At 54.7% G+C, this 12,724-nt stretch overlaps 1 protein-coding gene across 1 annotated transcript; it reads right to left on the reverse strand.

Moving 5' to 3' along the window:
- Nucleotides 1-526: 526 nt before the first annotated feature.
- Nucleotides 527-5,119, reverse strand: CDEST_00217 (Putative Zinc finger C2H2-type, C2H2 finger domain transcription factor CON7). Its single transcript, XM_062916376.1, has 4 exons — nucleotides 2,643-5,119; nucleotides 2,213-2,405; nucleotides 1,628-1,981; nucleotides 527-1,573 (listed from the first exon to the last, which is right to left on the reverse strand). The coding sequence occupies exons 1-4, from the start codon at nucleotides 3,369-3,371 to the stop codon at nucleotides 1,545-1,547; spliced, it is 1,305 nt and encodes a 434-aa protein (XP_062772427.1). The 5' UTR covers nucleotides 3,372-5,119; the 3' UTR covers nucleotides 527-1,544.
- Between the last annotated feature and the right edge of the window lie 7,605 nt (nucleotides 5,120-12,724).

Here is a 12,724-nt window from a genome sequence, read left to right on the forward strand (position 1 = left end):
ACCCGCCCTCTCTGCATCAGACGCGCTAACCAGCAAAACGAAACCCACTAAAACACCAACCAACATTGTGTTACAAGGTGGGGAGGGGAGAGAGAGAGTACAAGAGAGAGTGGGAGAGACAGACGGGGAGATAGACAAACTACCAGGGCGAATGAACATCGAGCTCCCGACGGAACCCTGTCTCTTATCCATGCTTGTTTGCCAGCCAGCCAGCCTTATGCACGTAAGAAACCACACACACCCATACATACATCCACCAACATGGACCAGACAGAGATACTCGGGGCTAAACTCGCAACGGAATGGTGTCACCACCGCCACCAAGGCCTCTCTCTGTACCATGCTTTCGCCATCTGCGTCATTGCATCGACACCAGCATTGACGACCCCAGCAACCCGGTTTGACACGCTAATTCTTCAGCGTCTGCTAAGCTTTCTCCATTCCTGACCCTCGGCCCCACATTACACACCGTGTTCGTCCAAACCCGGGCGACTCGGCTGCAGCCGCCTCTCTTGGGGTAGACTTCTCTCGGCACCTCATGCTTCAGGCTAGGTTTAATGGATATGGTTATATGCTGCTGGAGGATTTTTTGCATTTCCCTTTCCGCAACTACGAAAACAATCTCAAACTGTCAAACGCAACTTGTCGACGCCCTAAACGTCCGTGTATGTGTAGGTATCTCGGCTACTCCAAAGGTCCGTCCTTGCCAAATCCTGTGCTTTCGCACTCTACCGAGAAAAATCCCCTGTTTTCCGAAATTCCTTATCGCCGTCCGAGAAGACCACCATCTCCCTCGAGGGGTCCAAGTCTGATTAGAAAAAAAAGGGGGTCGGCTGCAATGGATGGAGTTGGTGAACCGAAAAACGCTCCCCGACTCCTAGAGATGCTGCTCTTTCCTCTCTACAACCTCGACCAGGTGGATAGCGTCGCAAAGCTTTCGATTTTGCCTGATGGGGCAAGTCGAGATGCGCTGCTATGTCTGTCGGTTGCGTGATAAGTCGAAGTCGGCTCGTCAAGATGCGAAGGTGCCTCGTCCGTGTCCCCGAAAATAAGGCCTCAGCGGGCCAACCAAAGCGAGCCTCCACCCGTTTCGTCAGATCATGACTGTCCTCAGCCGTCCTCGTAAATGCAGAAACCACACCGGTCCTAGGAAAAAGCCGTTGCCCATGCATCGTCTTATGTGGTGAAGAAAACCGAAGGAAAATGTGGAACACCGCATCGTGACGCGATGCCAATTGGATAAGCCTCAGGCGGATCTGCCCGAGACGTCAGTCGAAATGGCCAAGTGCCGCATCGGAATCATGCTGTGCGTGTACTCGATCGAAACGTGGGAATCCGGAAGCCATGATGAGTCGGATGTCGCTTCGTAAACTAGAATTTTGCCGCGCGTCTAATAACCCAAAGAGACAAAGGTGAAAGTTCGTAGTATGGACATGTGCGGATGAGTGGCTGTTGTCGTGCGGAAGGAAACCCGATAATGTACAAGTCCTTTCTCCCTTCCATCGATTACGGTTGGGTCATTCCCGATACAAAGTCAGCCTGCCTCAATGGCTAGACGTCTGAGCGCCGTTATCTGCCTGTACAGTTAGCCCACCGAGCTCGGCTGATCCCCGGTAACATAACTCACGTGAGCTGTACATGCTCTGATTAGGCTGGCCATAGGGGGACTGGGGCTGGTAGTTGGTCGAGTACATGTGAGAGCCGTTGTACTCGGGGAGTTGTTGCTGAGCCACACCTCCAGCAGACGGAGGGGCCGGGTACTGCGAAGGCTGGTAGCCAATGGGGGGCAGCTGAACTTGGCGACCGCTGGCGTATGCGGACGCCGACGATGTGCCGTCGGCTGCGGACTGAGGGTCGCCCGAGCCGTTCTGAGCGGCGGCGGCGGCGGCGGCAGCCTGGCGCTGGCGTTCCTCTTCCGCCTTTCGCTGCGCTTCCTCTTCCTTCTTGCGTTGCTTCCACTCTTTGCGGATCTCCTTGAACTCTGAGGACCCAAAAACGTTAGTGTCAAGGTTTGCCCTCAAGCTGGTTTCGGTGCCCTAGCCCTCGCATATAGATCAACTTGTGACCATGACGTTGGGGCCGACGGGACCTAAATCATGGTTCGCCTAAGTGGGGGGATTGGCACCGCCAGGATCGTGCGCGGCTTGGCGCGCAAAAACGCGACGTCCACCATGAAAAGATTGCGGTTTTACTCGAAAACACAGCCACGTACCTTCTGGCGTTCTCTTCTGTCCGTGAGACTGCATGGTGACATGTGCGTTGAGATGGTTCAGCGTGCCGTAGGCCTTCTCACAGCCGTTCCAACCACATTTGTACATGCGTTCAATTTCCTCGTATCGTCGGCGGGGTCGCTTGTGCTGTTGAGCACCGGGAATCGGAACGAAAGAATAAACCTGATTGCCAAACTGTTACGTCAGTATGCTTGTTCTCGCTTGGGGATGAAAGCGTGCGTGCCGCGTGCCATCCTCTGCCCGCGGGCTGACAGTGATAGCCTCCCGAACTGACTACTTGTGTTCCAGCATGTAACGCAGAGGCGTCGAGATTCAAGAGGGGCTCGTCATTGGTTTGGCCAGCATCGCAGACCGCCTTATCACGTCGAAAGAGGAAACAAAGAAAACCAATCACCCGCTAGCTTCACTCACCTGGTTGGGACGACCCTGGGGAGGGGCGGAACTCGGGGTCGGGGGAAAGACATGACTGGCGGGAGTCAAAGGACCGGCGCTGTGTTGACCGTAGCCGGTCCAGTCGGGTCGGGGTTGCGCGTATGCGGGATGCTGATAGGAGTGCGACATGTCACCCGGAGGAGGACCGTAGGGAGAATGTTGCCCGTACGCGTAGGTAGGACTCGGCGCCGCTATCGACGGATCTATGGGTACATCGTGGTCAGACTTGGGCATCGGGACCTGATGGTTACGTCCATCCTGCTGGGACAAAGACGGACTGCTTGCTTGTTGCGCCATGCCTCCGCTGCTTCCGTTATGGTTGCTAGCTGGGTGGTATGATCGCTGAATGTGTTCAGGGAAGGATCCTGATCGCGCAGACGGCGGGTAGACGCTGTACTCGGAGGTGGGAGTCGCCGAGGTGGAATAGTTGCTAGGGCGGACCTCCTGCTGGGTCGCGTATTGCGCAGCAGATGCGTGATCTGCAGATGAACCTTCAGAACGGGTGTCGCCGCAGTTGCTTGGGTAAGGCGAAGGCAAACCTGACTGCGAGTACTCGGTAGCACTGCGTTCCATAGAGGTGCTGATGGAGGTGAGAAGCGAGCTGATGGCAGCGGCTTCGGGGCGGGAACCTCCAAGCTGTGGCGAGCCTGAAGAGAGTAGTGATGCGCGGTTGTCAACGAACTGGTGTTGCGTTGGGACCAAGAACATGCTACAGTTCAGCGGAGCGTCTGGGATCGTGAAGAATGGCCGGAGAGTCCTTAGTTCTCAAGCCAGCGGCAGGTTCGCAGGTTCGTAGGAGGCGATGCCTTGCTGTTTTTTTCTTCTCCTTCTTCTCTTTTGCTTCCGGGTTCAAGAATGGCTGATGTGTTGGCTCGAGGCGCGGTCTTTCGAGTAGCGGCAGCGGGCTTGTACTTGAAGAATGGAAAGAAGAATGATGGAAGAATGGTGTAGTAGACGAGTGATACCGGGGATCAAGTGAGACTTGAGGCGGCGCGACGATGGTGTATAAAGACGGCGGCCAAGATAGCGCGGGCCACCCAAGGGCTCGGGTTTATGGTTAAATGGAGATGTGATGACAACAAAGTCGCTAACCACGGCCCTGAGCGAGGATCTCCAAGTGGCAAGGATAGCGTTGTCTTTGCTAGGTCACGGAAAAGACGCCTCTCTTTTTCTCTCTCTCTCTCTCTTTCTCTCAGTCTCTTGCTCGCTTTGACTGGGGAGAGGTTGACGGTATTGCCTGGGGAGAGCGACACTAAAATAGTGCGCTAGGTAGGGAATGGATGGGCTGGGCTCTCCACTTGAGTTTTGGCCGAGCGGTCTCTTAGCGTCAGAATCGGAGATAGGGCAAGGGGGGCAGGCCCACGAGCTGGGTGTGTGGTGTGTAGTGTGTGGTGTGTAGTTGATGGGTTCCGGGACCAAAGGCGGCGAACGGTGCCGTAGGCGTAGGACCGGGTACGCTGGCTGAGGAGAAGGGAGGTAGGGAGGGTATAGGTTGGGTGGAGAGCAGATGGAGGATGGGATGTTGAAGTGTTCCTCTTTGCGTCTAGCGCAGGGTGTGTCTTGTCTTTGATCGGGGTTGGCGTCTGTCTGGATTTGGCCTGGTCTGAGGTCGGGACCTGACCTTGGACGAGATGGCAGATGGGAATCCCGAGAAAGCGACTGACTCTTGTCTGATCTGGCTTGCGAGAGATGCAGGAGAGCAGGGCAGGGCAGGGCAGGATGCAGCTGTTGCGACGTAGGCAAAGCGGCAAACCCCTTCAGTCGGAGAGATAATGGAATGGTATGTTGCGAGTGATGTGTATATGCAGCAGTGCAGCCAGCAAGAAGGGACCGTACAGCGCAGGAAAGGCTGGTAGGGTCAAGCCGACTTGAGGTGAGGTGTTACTGAGGTGGGCAGTGAGCGCGGACGCTTGTGTTGGTGCGTGTGCGTGTGTGCGCGGCAGTAGGGGCGTGGTTGTCAACCTTGGCCTCGGCTAGTACTTGATGGCAAGGTGGGCTGGTGGGTGTGTGGGTGGGCGAAGAGATGTGAAGGGTGGATTCTTCGTGTCCCAGCTGTCGCGTAGGTAGTGAGTGCTTGGGATTTGTACCGATACTTGAGCTGCCTTGAACTCGACGTCGATATGAGGTAGGTACGTGCTGCTTGCTACTTGTTCAAGGGTAAGAGCGTATGTACAGACACGCGTTAGGTGATGAAATGAGTAGCGTGATTTCCTATAGTGCTAAAGGTGAGATAGCGCAGGCGGAGTGCGGTAAATGAAAGAGAACAAGGCACTTTTTTTTGTGTTTCTTTCTCTTGTTGAGTCTCTCCTGTTTCGTCTTTTGCTCGCGCTTGCTCTACTCGGCGAGGCAAGTGATCAAAAGCGAAAGGTGAAGGGGGGAAGGGAAGGGGGTAAACCCAATGAAAGTTTATGACGAGGGGGGAGTTCGATCTTAGCGCCGTTCCCGGGAGAAAGACGAATTTAATACTTGCGACGGAAGAGGGAAGCAAAGGGGGTACGCCCTCAAGAAAAGAATGGGACACCTGAGTGACGGGTCAGCGCGAGGGCTGATTTGCAGCGAGTGGAGACGCGACGACAGCCTGAGGTGAAGCGGACAAGGAAAGAAAAGGAAGGTTCGGGGGTGGAAGGATGAAGGTCGGAAGGGTGAGGATGGGAGGGGGATGGATGGATTGATTGGATTGGATGCGGTGCACCGCTGTCTGTGAGCAATTGGCATACCTGGACCAAAAAAAAAAAAAAAAAAAAAAGCCAGAGAGGAGGAGTCTGTCCGTCTGCCTGGATTGTGAGTGGCAGGCAGACGACGTGTCCCGGGAGGGTGTGAGAGGAGTAATTGGCGATTTACTACGGATGGAGGGTCATGACAAAAAGAACACTCATCCACGTGAGAGGAGTCGATGAAGAAGCACACACACACACACACACACGCGCCTCTCCTAAATGTCTGCTTCTATCCATTCTATCCCCTTTCCTTTCCAACAAGTGGGAAATGTGCAGCTTGAGAATCGGAAGACACAGGACGGGGAAGTCAGTGAGAGACTAATAGAAGGACGGTAAGTTCGGTAGCTACGCATCCCCTGCCTTGCTTAGTCGTCAGTCGGTGTTGTCGTCGTCGTCGTGCCTCGGGAAAGGGGAGGGGGTGAATTGAAAAGAGGCGCCCTGTGGTACTGGTGCGAAAGAAGGGTGGGTAGGCCTAGAGCACTGTGGGAACGGAGATACGTACCGTAATCCCTGTCGGGAAGGTTTTGGAAGATGGAGGTGTTTCCAAAAGGAGACAGGCGGCAGGTTCGAATTAGGAGCCATCGCCGAAAGTCTGCCACAGGGTTCCTGGCTGTTGTTGCTGAGGGTATTGAGCTGCCCCGGAGGGTCAGGCAGGTTCAGACCCCAGTATTCTCTCGTCAGCTTGGCCAGGTACCCAAGACGTGGGAAGCACAGGGCAGGTAGCCAGGTAAGTAGGTATTAGAGGGAAGAATCTGTTCCTTTTTCTTGGTCCATCTTCCCAATCAATTCTTTCTCGGTACCTAAGGATACGTACCGCTGGGCTCCAAAATCGGATAGCAGAGTGCAGGAAGCAGCAAGCGCAAGCTGCAGCTGGTAGCTGGTAAGTGGTAGGTGGCAGACAGGAGGCCCGAAGTTGCAGTAGGTGTACATTGGCTGGCTGGTGACGGTACGGCTACTGGGTGCTGAGATGAACGATGCTGAGAATGTGTGCTTCGAAGTTTGAGCCAATGACTCTCGATGTACCCAGCTCGACCAAACTAAACTTGCTAGTTGAGGATCTCTTAGCTTGGCGACGCCCCTCGCTGTATGCCGGGCCTAGCCAAAAGTACGGTGGCTTGACGGAATGACTTGATGCCATCTGGCTCTTCGTCAAGCATGGTGACGCCAACTCTTGAAATGCATTTCATATTCTTGGTCAGCACCTTCTACCCCATCTCACAGCCCATTGGGTGTTGCGCAGCCCGACGCATATCGTGAAACGGATGAGTCAGTAAAATGACCAAGTAGTCCAGATCCAGGGCGTTCCCCTTATGCTCCGATGACTTTACGCCATGCCCATGAGAATGACTGCCGCGTCGTGTGTCAGATTGATTTTCCCCTCCCCAGAAACCGAACGAAGCCAACCACTTTGCGGCTGGCCAGACGGATTCTGGTCTGCGGGGATATCTCATCATTCGTCTTGTTGACCAGCTATACGCCGAGCCTGCCGGGGTGGTCGTAGATGCTGGCGAGGTTGATAATCCATTGCGTCCTGAAAACAGATGTCCCTATGATTGGGATTGGAATTGCATTTTTTGTCCCGGGCTGAAATCAACACGAAGCATGACATAGCTAGGGCGTGGCTCATGGGATATGGGAGGGTGTGACTTGGGGGATATGTCTGACTTAACTCCTAAAATGACCTTTGTCCAGTCCCTTTTTCCAGAAACTCATCGAGAGGAAGTAGTGTAGAGTCATGAAACCCACGAACAATGCTGCTTTGATGAGGATACTCGTGTGTTATTTCCGGTGGCGGCCGTCTCCGATGGTAATTGACATTGGGAGAACTTCGGAGTGCGAGGGCGAAAAGCTTCTTTTCCTAGCCCCCTCCGTTTTTAGGCCTGGAGATCGGGATTCCGAGGGCTGTTGCAGTTGCCCGGTGCCGGATCCGCCGTCTCTTGACTCGCGAGCAGGGGTCGATTGACCCCGGACCAGACAAAGAAGAGTGTGATTACGTGCAACATTGGGGCCAGCCCGCCAAAATCGCCATATCTGGTGTGTTTTAAACGATGAAAGATGTTTCTATGATCCCGTGACGCCGTGGGCGGAACCGATAATCTTTACGTGACTGGCAGGCCGGTGTGGATTTCCGATACATTTGGACTGCCCATTTCTCAATGGAAGAATGTTGCTTGAGACCCCCCGGCCCCCGGTTCTATTTCATAGTGCCACAAATGCATCGAATGACCTTAAGGGAAGTTGAGCGACAAGAAGAGAGAGCTCGCAACGAGATGGGGGCAAGGATCTAATAATCCCATCACTGGGCATTGCTGTGCACCATTTTCTGGCACACAAGTATTATCGTGATAGTGATTGATGGCCGAGCAGCAGAGAGAGGGGGGAGCAGAGAGCTCGCAGCATTGAGCATGGCCTCAGCGGCAATGACCCTTGTTCCCTGCCCAGCCTTTGGAATTTCGCGTTCGAGGTTGTCAGCGAGCAGGTATCTCCATCTGTGGCGGCGAGGGGGGTGTGGGAGGCCGTCGAAGGGCGTGGCAAGCCATCTTACCGGCCGACACGACAGTCGCACGCATACCCAAAGACACGATGGCATGCCGAGCTGGATGGATCATGGATGGTGCACGGCCTGCTTGTGGTGCCGCTGCTGCTTCTGCAACTCCGGATGCGTGTCACTCTGGAGAATCCTCTGAAGGAGAGCGGCGTCCAAGTCTTGGGCACGCTCTTGGCCTTGGTTTCGAGGGAAGCCTGGGGTGTGCGATCATTGCTCCATACCCCGTATCTACGCTTGCGTGCAAAAATCATATGCCATCTGTCATCCTAAAACAGTTGTGATTGCGGCGTGGGTGGTTGTACGGATATATCAAATTGAATGTCTGTCTACCGCAGCCCAAGGAGGTCTCGACTATGCGCGGCGCCAAGGGGGCACATTAACGGCTGCTGAGCCTGGGTCTTGCATAGAAAACCCGGAGTTTGGAGATGAGTCTGGTAAGGGTTTTGCTGCAAGGAAGATGTAGCACGTACATGGGCCAAGGTGGACAGAGGAAAGGAGTTGGTGCCAGAATAGGAGACTGATGGCCGTGCCGCGGAACGGGAGCGCGGGCGAATGGTAGTGTGCGGTAAGGTAGGTAGTGAAGGCATTCAACGTGTGCCTCGGTACCGATCAAGCATCGGCGACAGTCAAGCTGAATGTAGGCGATGGTCGTACTGCGTAGGAGATCATGGGGCAAGGTCCAGGGCCGGAACACTGCGGCCGCGGAGCAGCTGAGGGAACGGCACCGTGGGTTCATATCCCCCCCCCTTGTCCCGCTGGCATTGGTGTGCCTGCTGTGCATATATGGGGTTCCCTGGCATTGGACTCTGGGAACAGCCGCTAGTGGTATTTTTACCTCGCTCGTGGCACTGAGATTTGTCGCGTTACGTGCGTGTGCTTCTGGACAGCGAGGGAATTATCGACGAGTGGACTGAAAGGGGACGATGGGAATTGGGGGGCCTGTGTCTGATTCTGATTGTTCGTCGAAATACTGCGGATACGAACAGCATCCACCTTATCTGCATTTCGTGGAGCAACCGGGTGCCATAAAATATCGAGAACAGACAATGAGAAGTCGGAAAGCAGCCTAGGAGCGCGTGGGAGGCGAGTGAGAATATTGAATCTGGTGTGTGTTGCGGTAAGTAGGTAACGTACATGTTCCGGCGGCGGGTCAGAGTGGATGTCCGCAAAGGGCATGACAGAGGGGTCGAGGCGAGGGTGAAGGCAGGTAGCGATACAACAGATCACACCCGAAAGAACCGAGCGGGCAAGGTATCGTGAGATGCCACGAGCGATTAGAAGAAGGCGAGGGCGATGGCGAGGGCGAGGGAGAGAGCGAGGGGCTACCCGGGAGCGGGAGGGGCAAATGGGCTGCGGAGTTTGGTATTCGGGGCTCTCGAGTCTTGGTGCAGTTGCTCCAAGACATGGTGTATTCGTACATGGGCACGATCATTGCCAGGGTCAGCGATGAGGGAAAGAACGAGACGGTGGGTGGGTCTTGCCCACTCCCCTGGACAAAGGTCACATCACGGTGCAGTGGAGACGTGGGCCGAAAGCCCAGGCCCCAGAGAACAGAGATCTGCGCTTTTTTTCTGCGCTAACTTGTAGATGATGATGTGGGATTTTGTGGAAGTCAACCCACCAAATCTTTTTTTCCTTCCCTCGCCTACCGCATGCATGTCTGTTCTATTCGGTGTCCGTAGGCCGGTATCTGCTGCAAGGTACAGTTACCTAGGTAGGTACCTTGACTACCTTATCTCATTTGGTTTATTTTGCCCATCAGCGAACGAGGTCCAGCGGCGCAGGTAAAGACTGAACCCCCCCTGCACCTCGCCTCGTCCTGGCTTCAGAGGTCTTGGAATGTGCCGACTCTTCCATCTGTCACTGGCACACTGAAAAACATGATCGTCGTGATCCTTGGCGGCCAGTTGCAGCGCGATCACGACCACCAAATCATTTAAAATGAAGATTAAGAAATAAGCCTTTACCAGGATAACAACAGGTGTCCGTCCCAGTTGATTCACTGGTTCGAGTCTGTCTGTCTCCCCTCCGAGGGTGGTGGCTATCAATGCATTATACCATTGCTGACTGTGCGGCCCATTAGAAGACCAACTCTGCCCTATTTCTCTTCCACTGTCGGATCCGTCGTTACGAAGCCCGGGGCCGTCTCGGGATAGCAAACAAGGAATGGTGCTGGACTGCATCGGGCATGGAACAACCCGTCTGTTTGGATGGGGTCCTCTTCTTGTCCGTATCCCTTTCTAACGACGGAGACTGCGACAACCAGACTCCATCAGAACAAAGAAAGCAAAGGCCCTCCCATGGTGCCTTTCAAAGGGGGAGGGGCATGGAGGAGGGACTTGCCGTGTGGTGCCCGCGATCTAGACTCCGCGGGTGTGGGGCCCTGACTCGGGCGGAGCTGAAGGAATGCTTGCGCTGGAGTCTACCCCCGTAGACGAAAAGAGCATAGGCTCCTCGGGGACTTCTGAACCCGGCGCGTCGAACACAACACTAGCCCGGCGGGCGTGACGGGGACTACGGGGGGCTCTGCTACCAAAATATTCTCCGCCCGCGACAGAGATTGTGCAACGGGACACAAACAAGTGGGTTCAAGTGGGCTATGGTCTGTGATTTGTGGAAAGGAATCCGACCTTGTATTCGTCGACTTTGGCAGGATGGGACTTTCTGCCCCGTCATTTGATGCGCTGCGCAGTGCAACCCCTACTGTGCATTCTGTACAACATCCTAGGTATCCGAGGTCGAACGGAAATCGCAGCTTCCAATCTCAAGGCTCTCGAGTCTTGGGATACAATCGTGTTATTAGGTTGCCGGTTTGTCAAGGGATATTGCTGGGGCTATGGTGCCGTCGCAAAGCTTATTCTGGCGTGCCAGTTCATGGCTTGTGGCGAAACGGTGGCTTAAACTCTTTGATTTGGTGGTCGCTCAAAGAGAGGCTGGTTAGGGGTTCGGCGGTTTCCTACACTCATTTTGTCGACTCGCGTGGGCTGGTTTCCCGAGGTGCAACGGGGTCTGCGACGAGAATAGCCACTGATGGGACGAAGGCGCGGCCTTTCCGAGTTGACTCTCTTCACTCCCGCCCCTTTGAAGTCAACAATCATCGGACGATTCCAGTGCTGCGTGGCTTGTCTCGTTGGCGACGAGAGCAACAAACCGCGACAGGCAAAAGTGCTTTGGTAACAGATCCGCATTCGCTCGCTGAGCCTCGTCAGCGTGAGCCCTCCTGAAACGCGGCGACACATTGCCGCCATCGTCAAGGAAAGGTTCGGTCTGATCGAGTACATTCATCTTACAAGACTACTAGCCTCGGCCTGATTTTCGACGGTAGGATTTGCCCCTGAATTGGGAAGCAATGCTGATGCCCCGTTGCTGAGATGGCACGTGTCTTTTGAAAAGAAAAAAAAAGTGTCTGATGTTGTGCTTGTCCCTGTCAGCCATCCGTGGTTCGGGGGCTATCTTAGCGTTTCCCCCGCAAGTTCGAGTTGTCAAACAAGTTCATGAGCTAAGCGTGTTTGGGCGCAGACGCGGGCGCTGGCTCGTCTTGTCTCGGTGTTTCCCATCCACCACACCAAGACGAGACGCGACGCGACGTACGGGGAGGAGCGATGGTCGACCACACACACAGGCAATCGGGCCCGCGGCCGCCGAGAAGCAGGTGAACCGTAAATTGAATACAGAGTCGTGGTCACCCACACACTCAACTCAAGACCCGGGCGGCGCCAATTAACCTCGGAGCAGTGACATGGAAGTTGGCAGCTCCTGAATTGCAAACTTAACGGGCAAGCCCACGGCTTGTTTCTGTGATATTAGAATGCCGATATCGGCCGAAAAGATTGTCGATGTGAAGGGATCGCGATCAATTTGCCGAAAGCCGTCACGAATCGACAGTCGATCCATGGACAGGAGCAACGCATCTCGATACGGGTGTGGCGTCTCATTGCATTGCGATGCTGGTCGGCGCGAAGGCTCCATACCCTGTTGTCCTTCGTCCATCATTTAGTCAGGGGGTCGGCTTCCACTGTACAAATGCCTACCTTCTATAGTACGGTACACTTGAAAGCAGCGTATGATATTTCACTTTCTCGGGGCAAGGGAGGGGCTGGGCTAGCCGGAAATGGAACTAGCGGATGCCGCTTCGTCGATATCGAAATGGGATTGTCGCTTGTGCTTTCCCTTTCCCTGTCGTCGGCTACTAACAACACAGAACAGCAAGATGAGGACGAGGACCGGACAGCCCTTTCACGTCATTCATAGCTGAGATCTACTGGGGGCGGATTTGCCAGGAATACCGAGCCAAACGCGAGGCCAGGGGCCAGAGTTTCGATGGCGAGGGCCTTCCTTGCTTTGGGTGACTAGCACAATGGATGGAAGGGCAGTTACGCAAGGAGGACAGGATACAGGGTGGAAAAGGGGGGGGGGGGAGGGGGCAGACAAGGATGGGGTAGCCCAGCATAGCCAGCCTTCTAGGCAACCTTTGTTGAGGGCCCTTGCAACTAAGCTGCTGCTCCATTCTCCAATGGCCGGCTTGCCCTGTATTCAAAATTCCCTTCCAATTCTTTCCTGTCCCATGTCATTTCTCATTGCCCCGCCTCTGGTCGCCGCACATCAGTCCTCTCCTCCCCCTCTTCTTTATGTGTGCCTCTGGCTGGCCATACTGTGGAAATTTGCCAGAATAGGATGTACTAGGGGGCACTCACTGGGTAACCCCTGGGATGATTCCTGCCACGCTGCCTACCTAGGGCTGGAAAGGGAAAAGGACATGGTCCTTCTTGTTCTTTTTCTTCTTCCCGTCGTTGCCT

The sequence above is a fragment of the Colletotrichum destructivum genome, chromosome 1 (genome assembly GCF_034447905.1).
Source record: "Colletotrichum destructivum chromosome 1, complete sequence".
Classification (NCBI taxonomy): domain Eukaryota; kingdom Fungi; phylum Ascomycota; class Sordariomycetes; order Glomerellales; family Glomerellaceae; genus Colletotrichum; species Colletotrichum destructivum.

What these genes read in the sequence shown, in the direction of transcription:
- CDEST_00217 (XM_062916376.1), bottom strand. Translation starts at nt 3,371, where the DNA reads ATGTTCTTGGTCCCAACGCAACACCAGTTCGTTGACAACCGCGCATCA. An exon ending in CCCAGGGTCGTCCCAACCAG is followed by an intron (nt 2,406 to 2,642) that starts GTGAGTGAAGCT and finishes CTGACGTAACAG; the next exon opens with TTTGGCAATCAGGTTTATTC. An exon ending in ACAGAAGAGAACGCCAGAAG is followed by an intron (nt 1,982 to 2,212) that starts GTACGTGGCTGT and finishes TTGGGTCCTCAG; the next exon opens with AGTTCAAGGAGATCCGCAAA.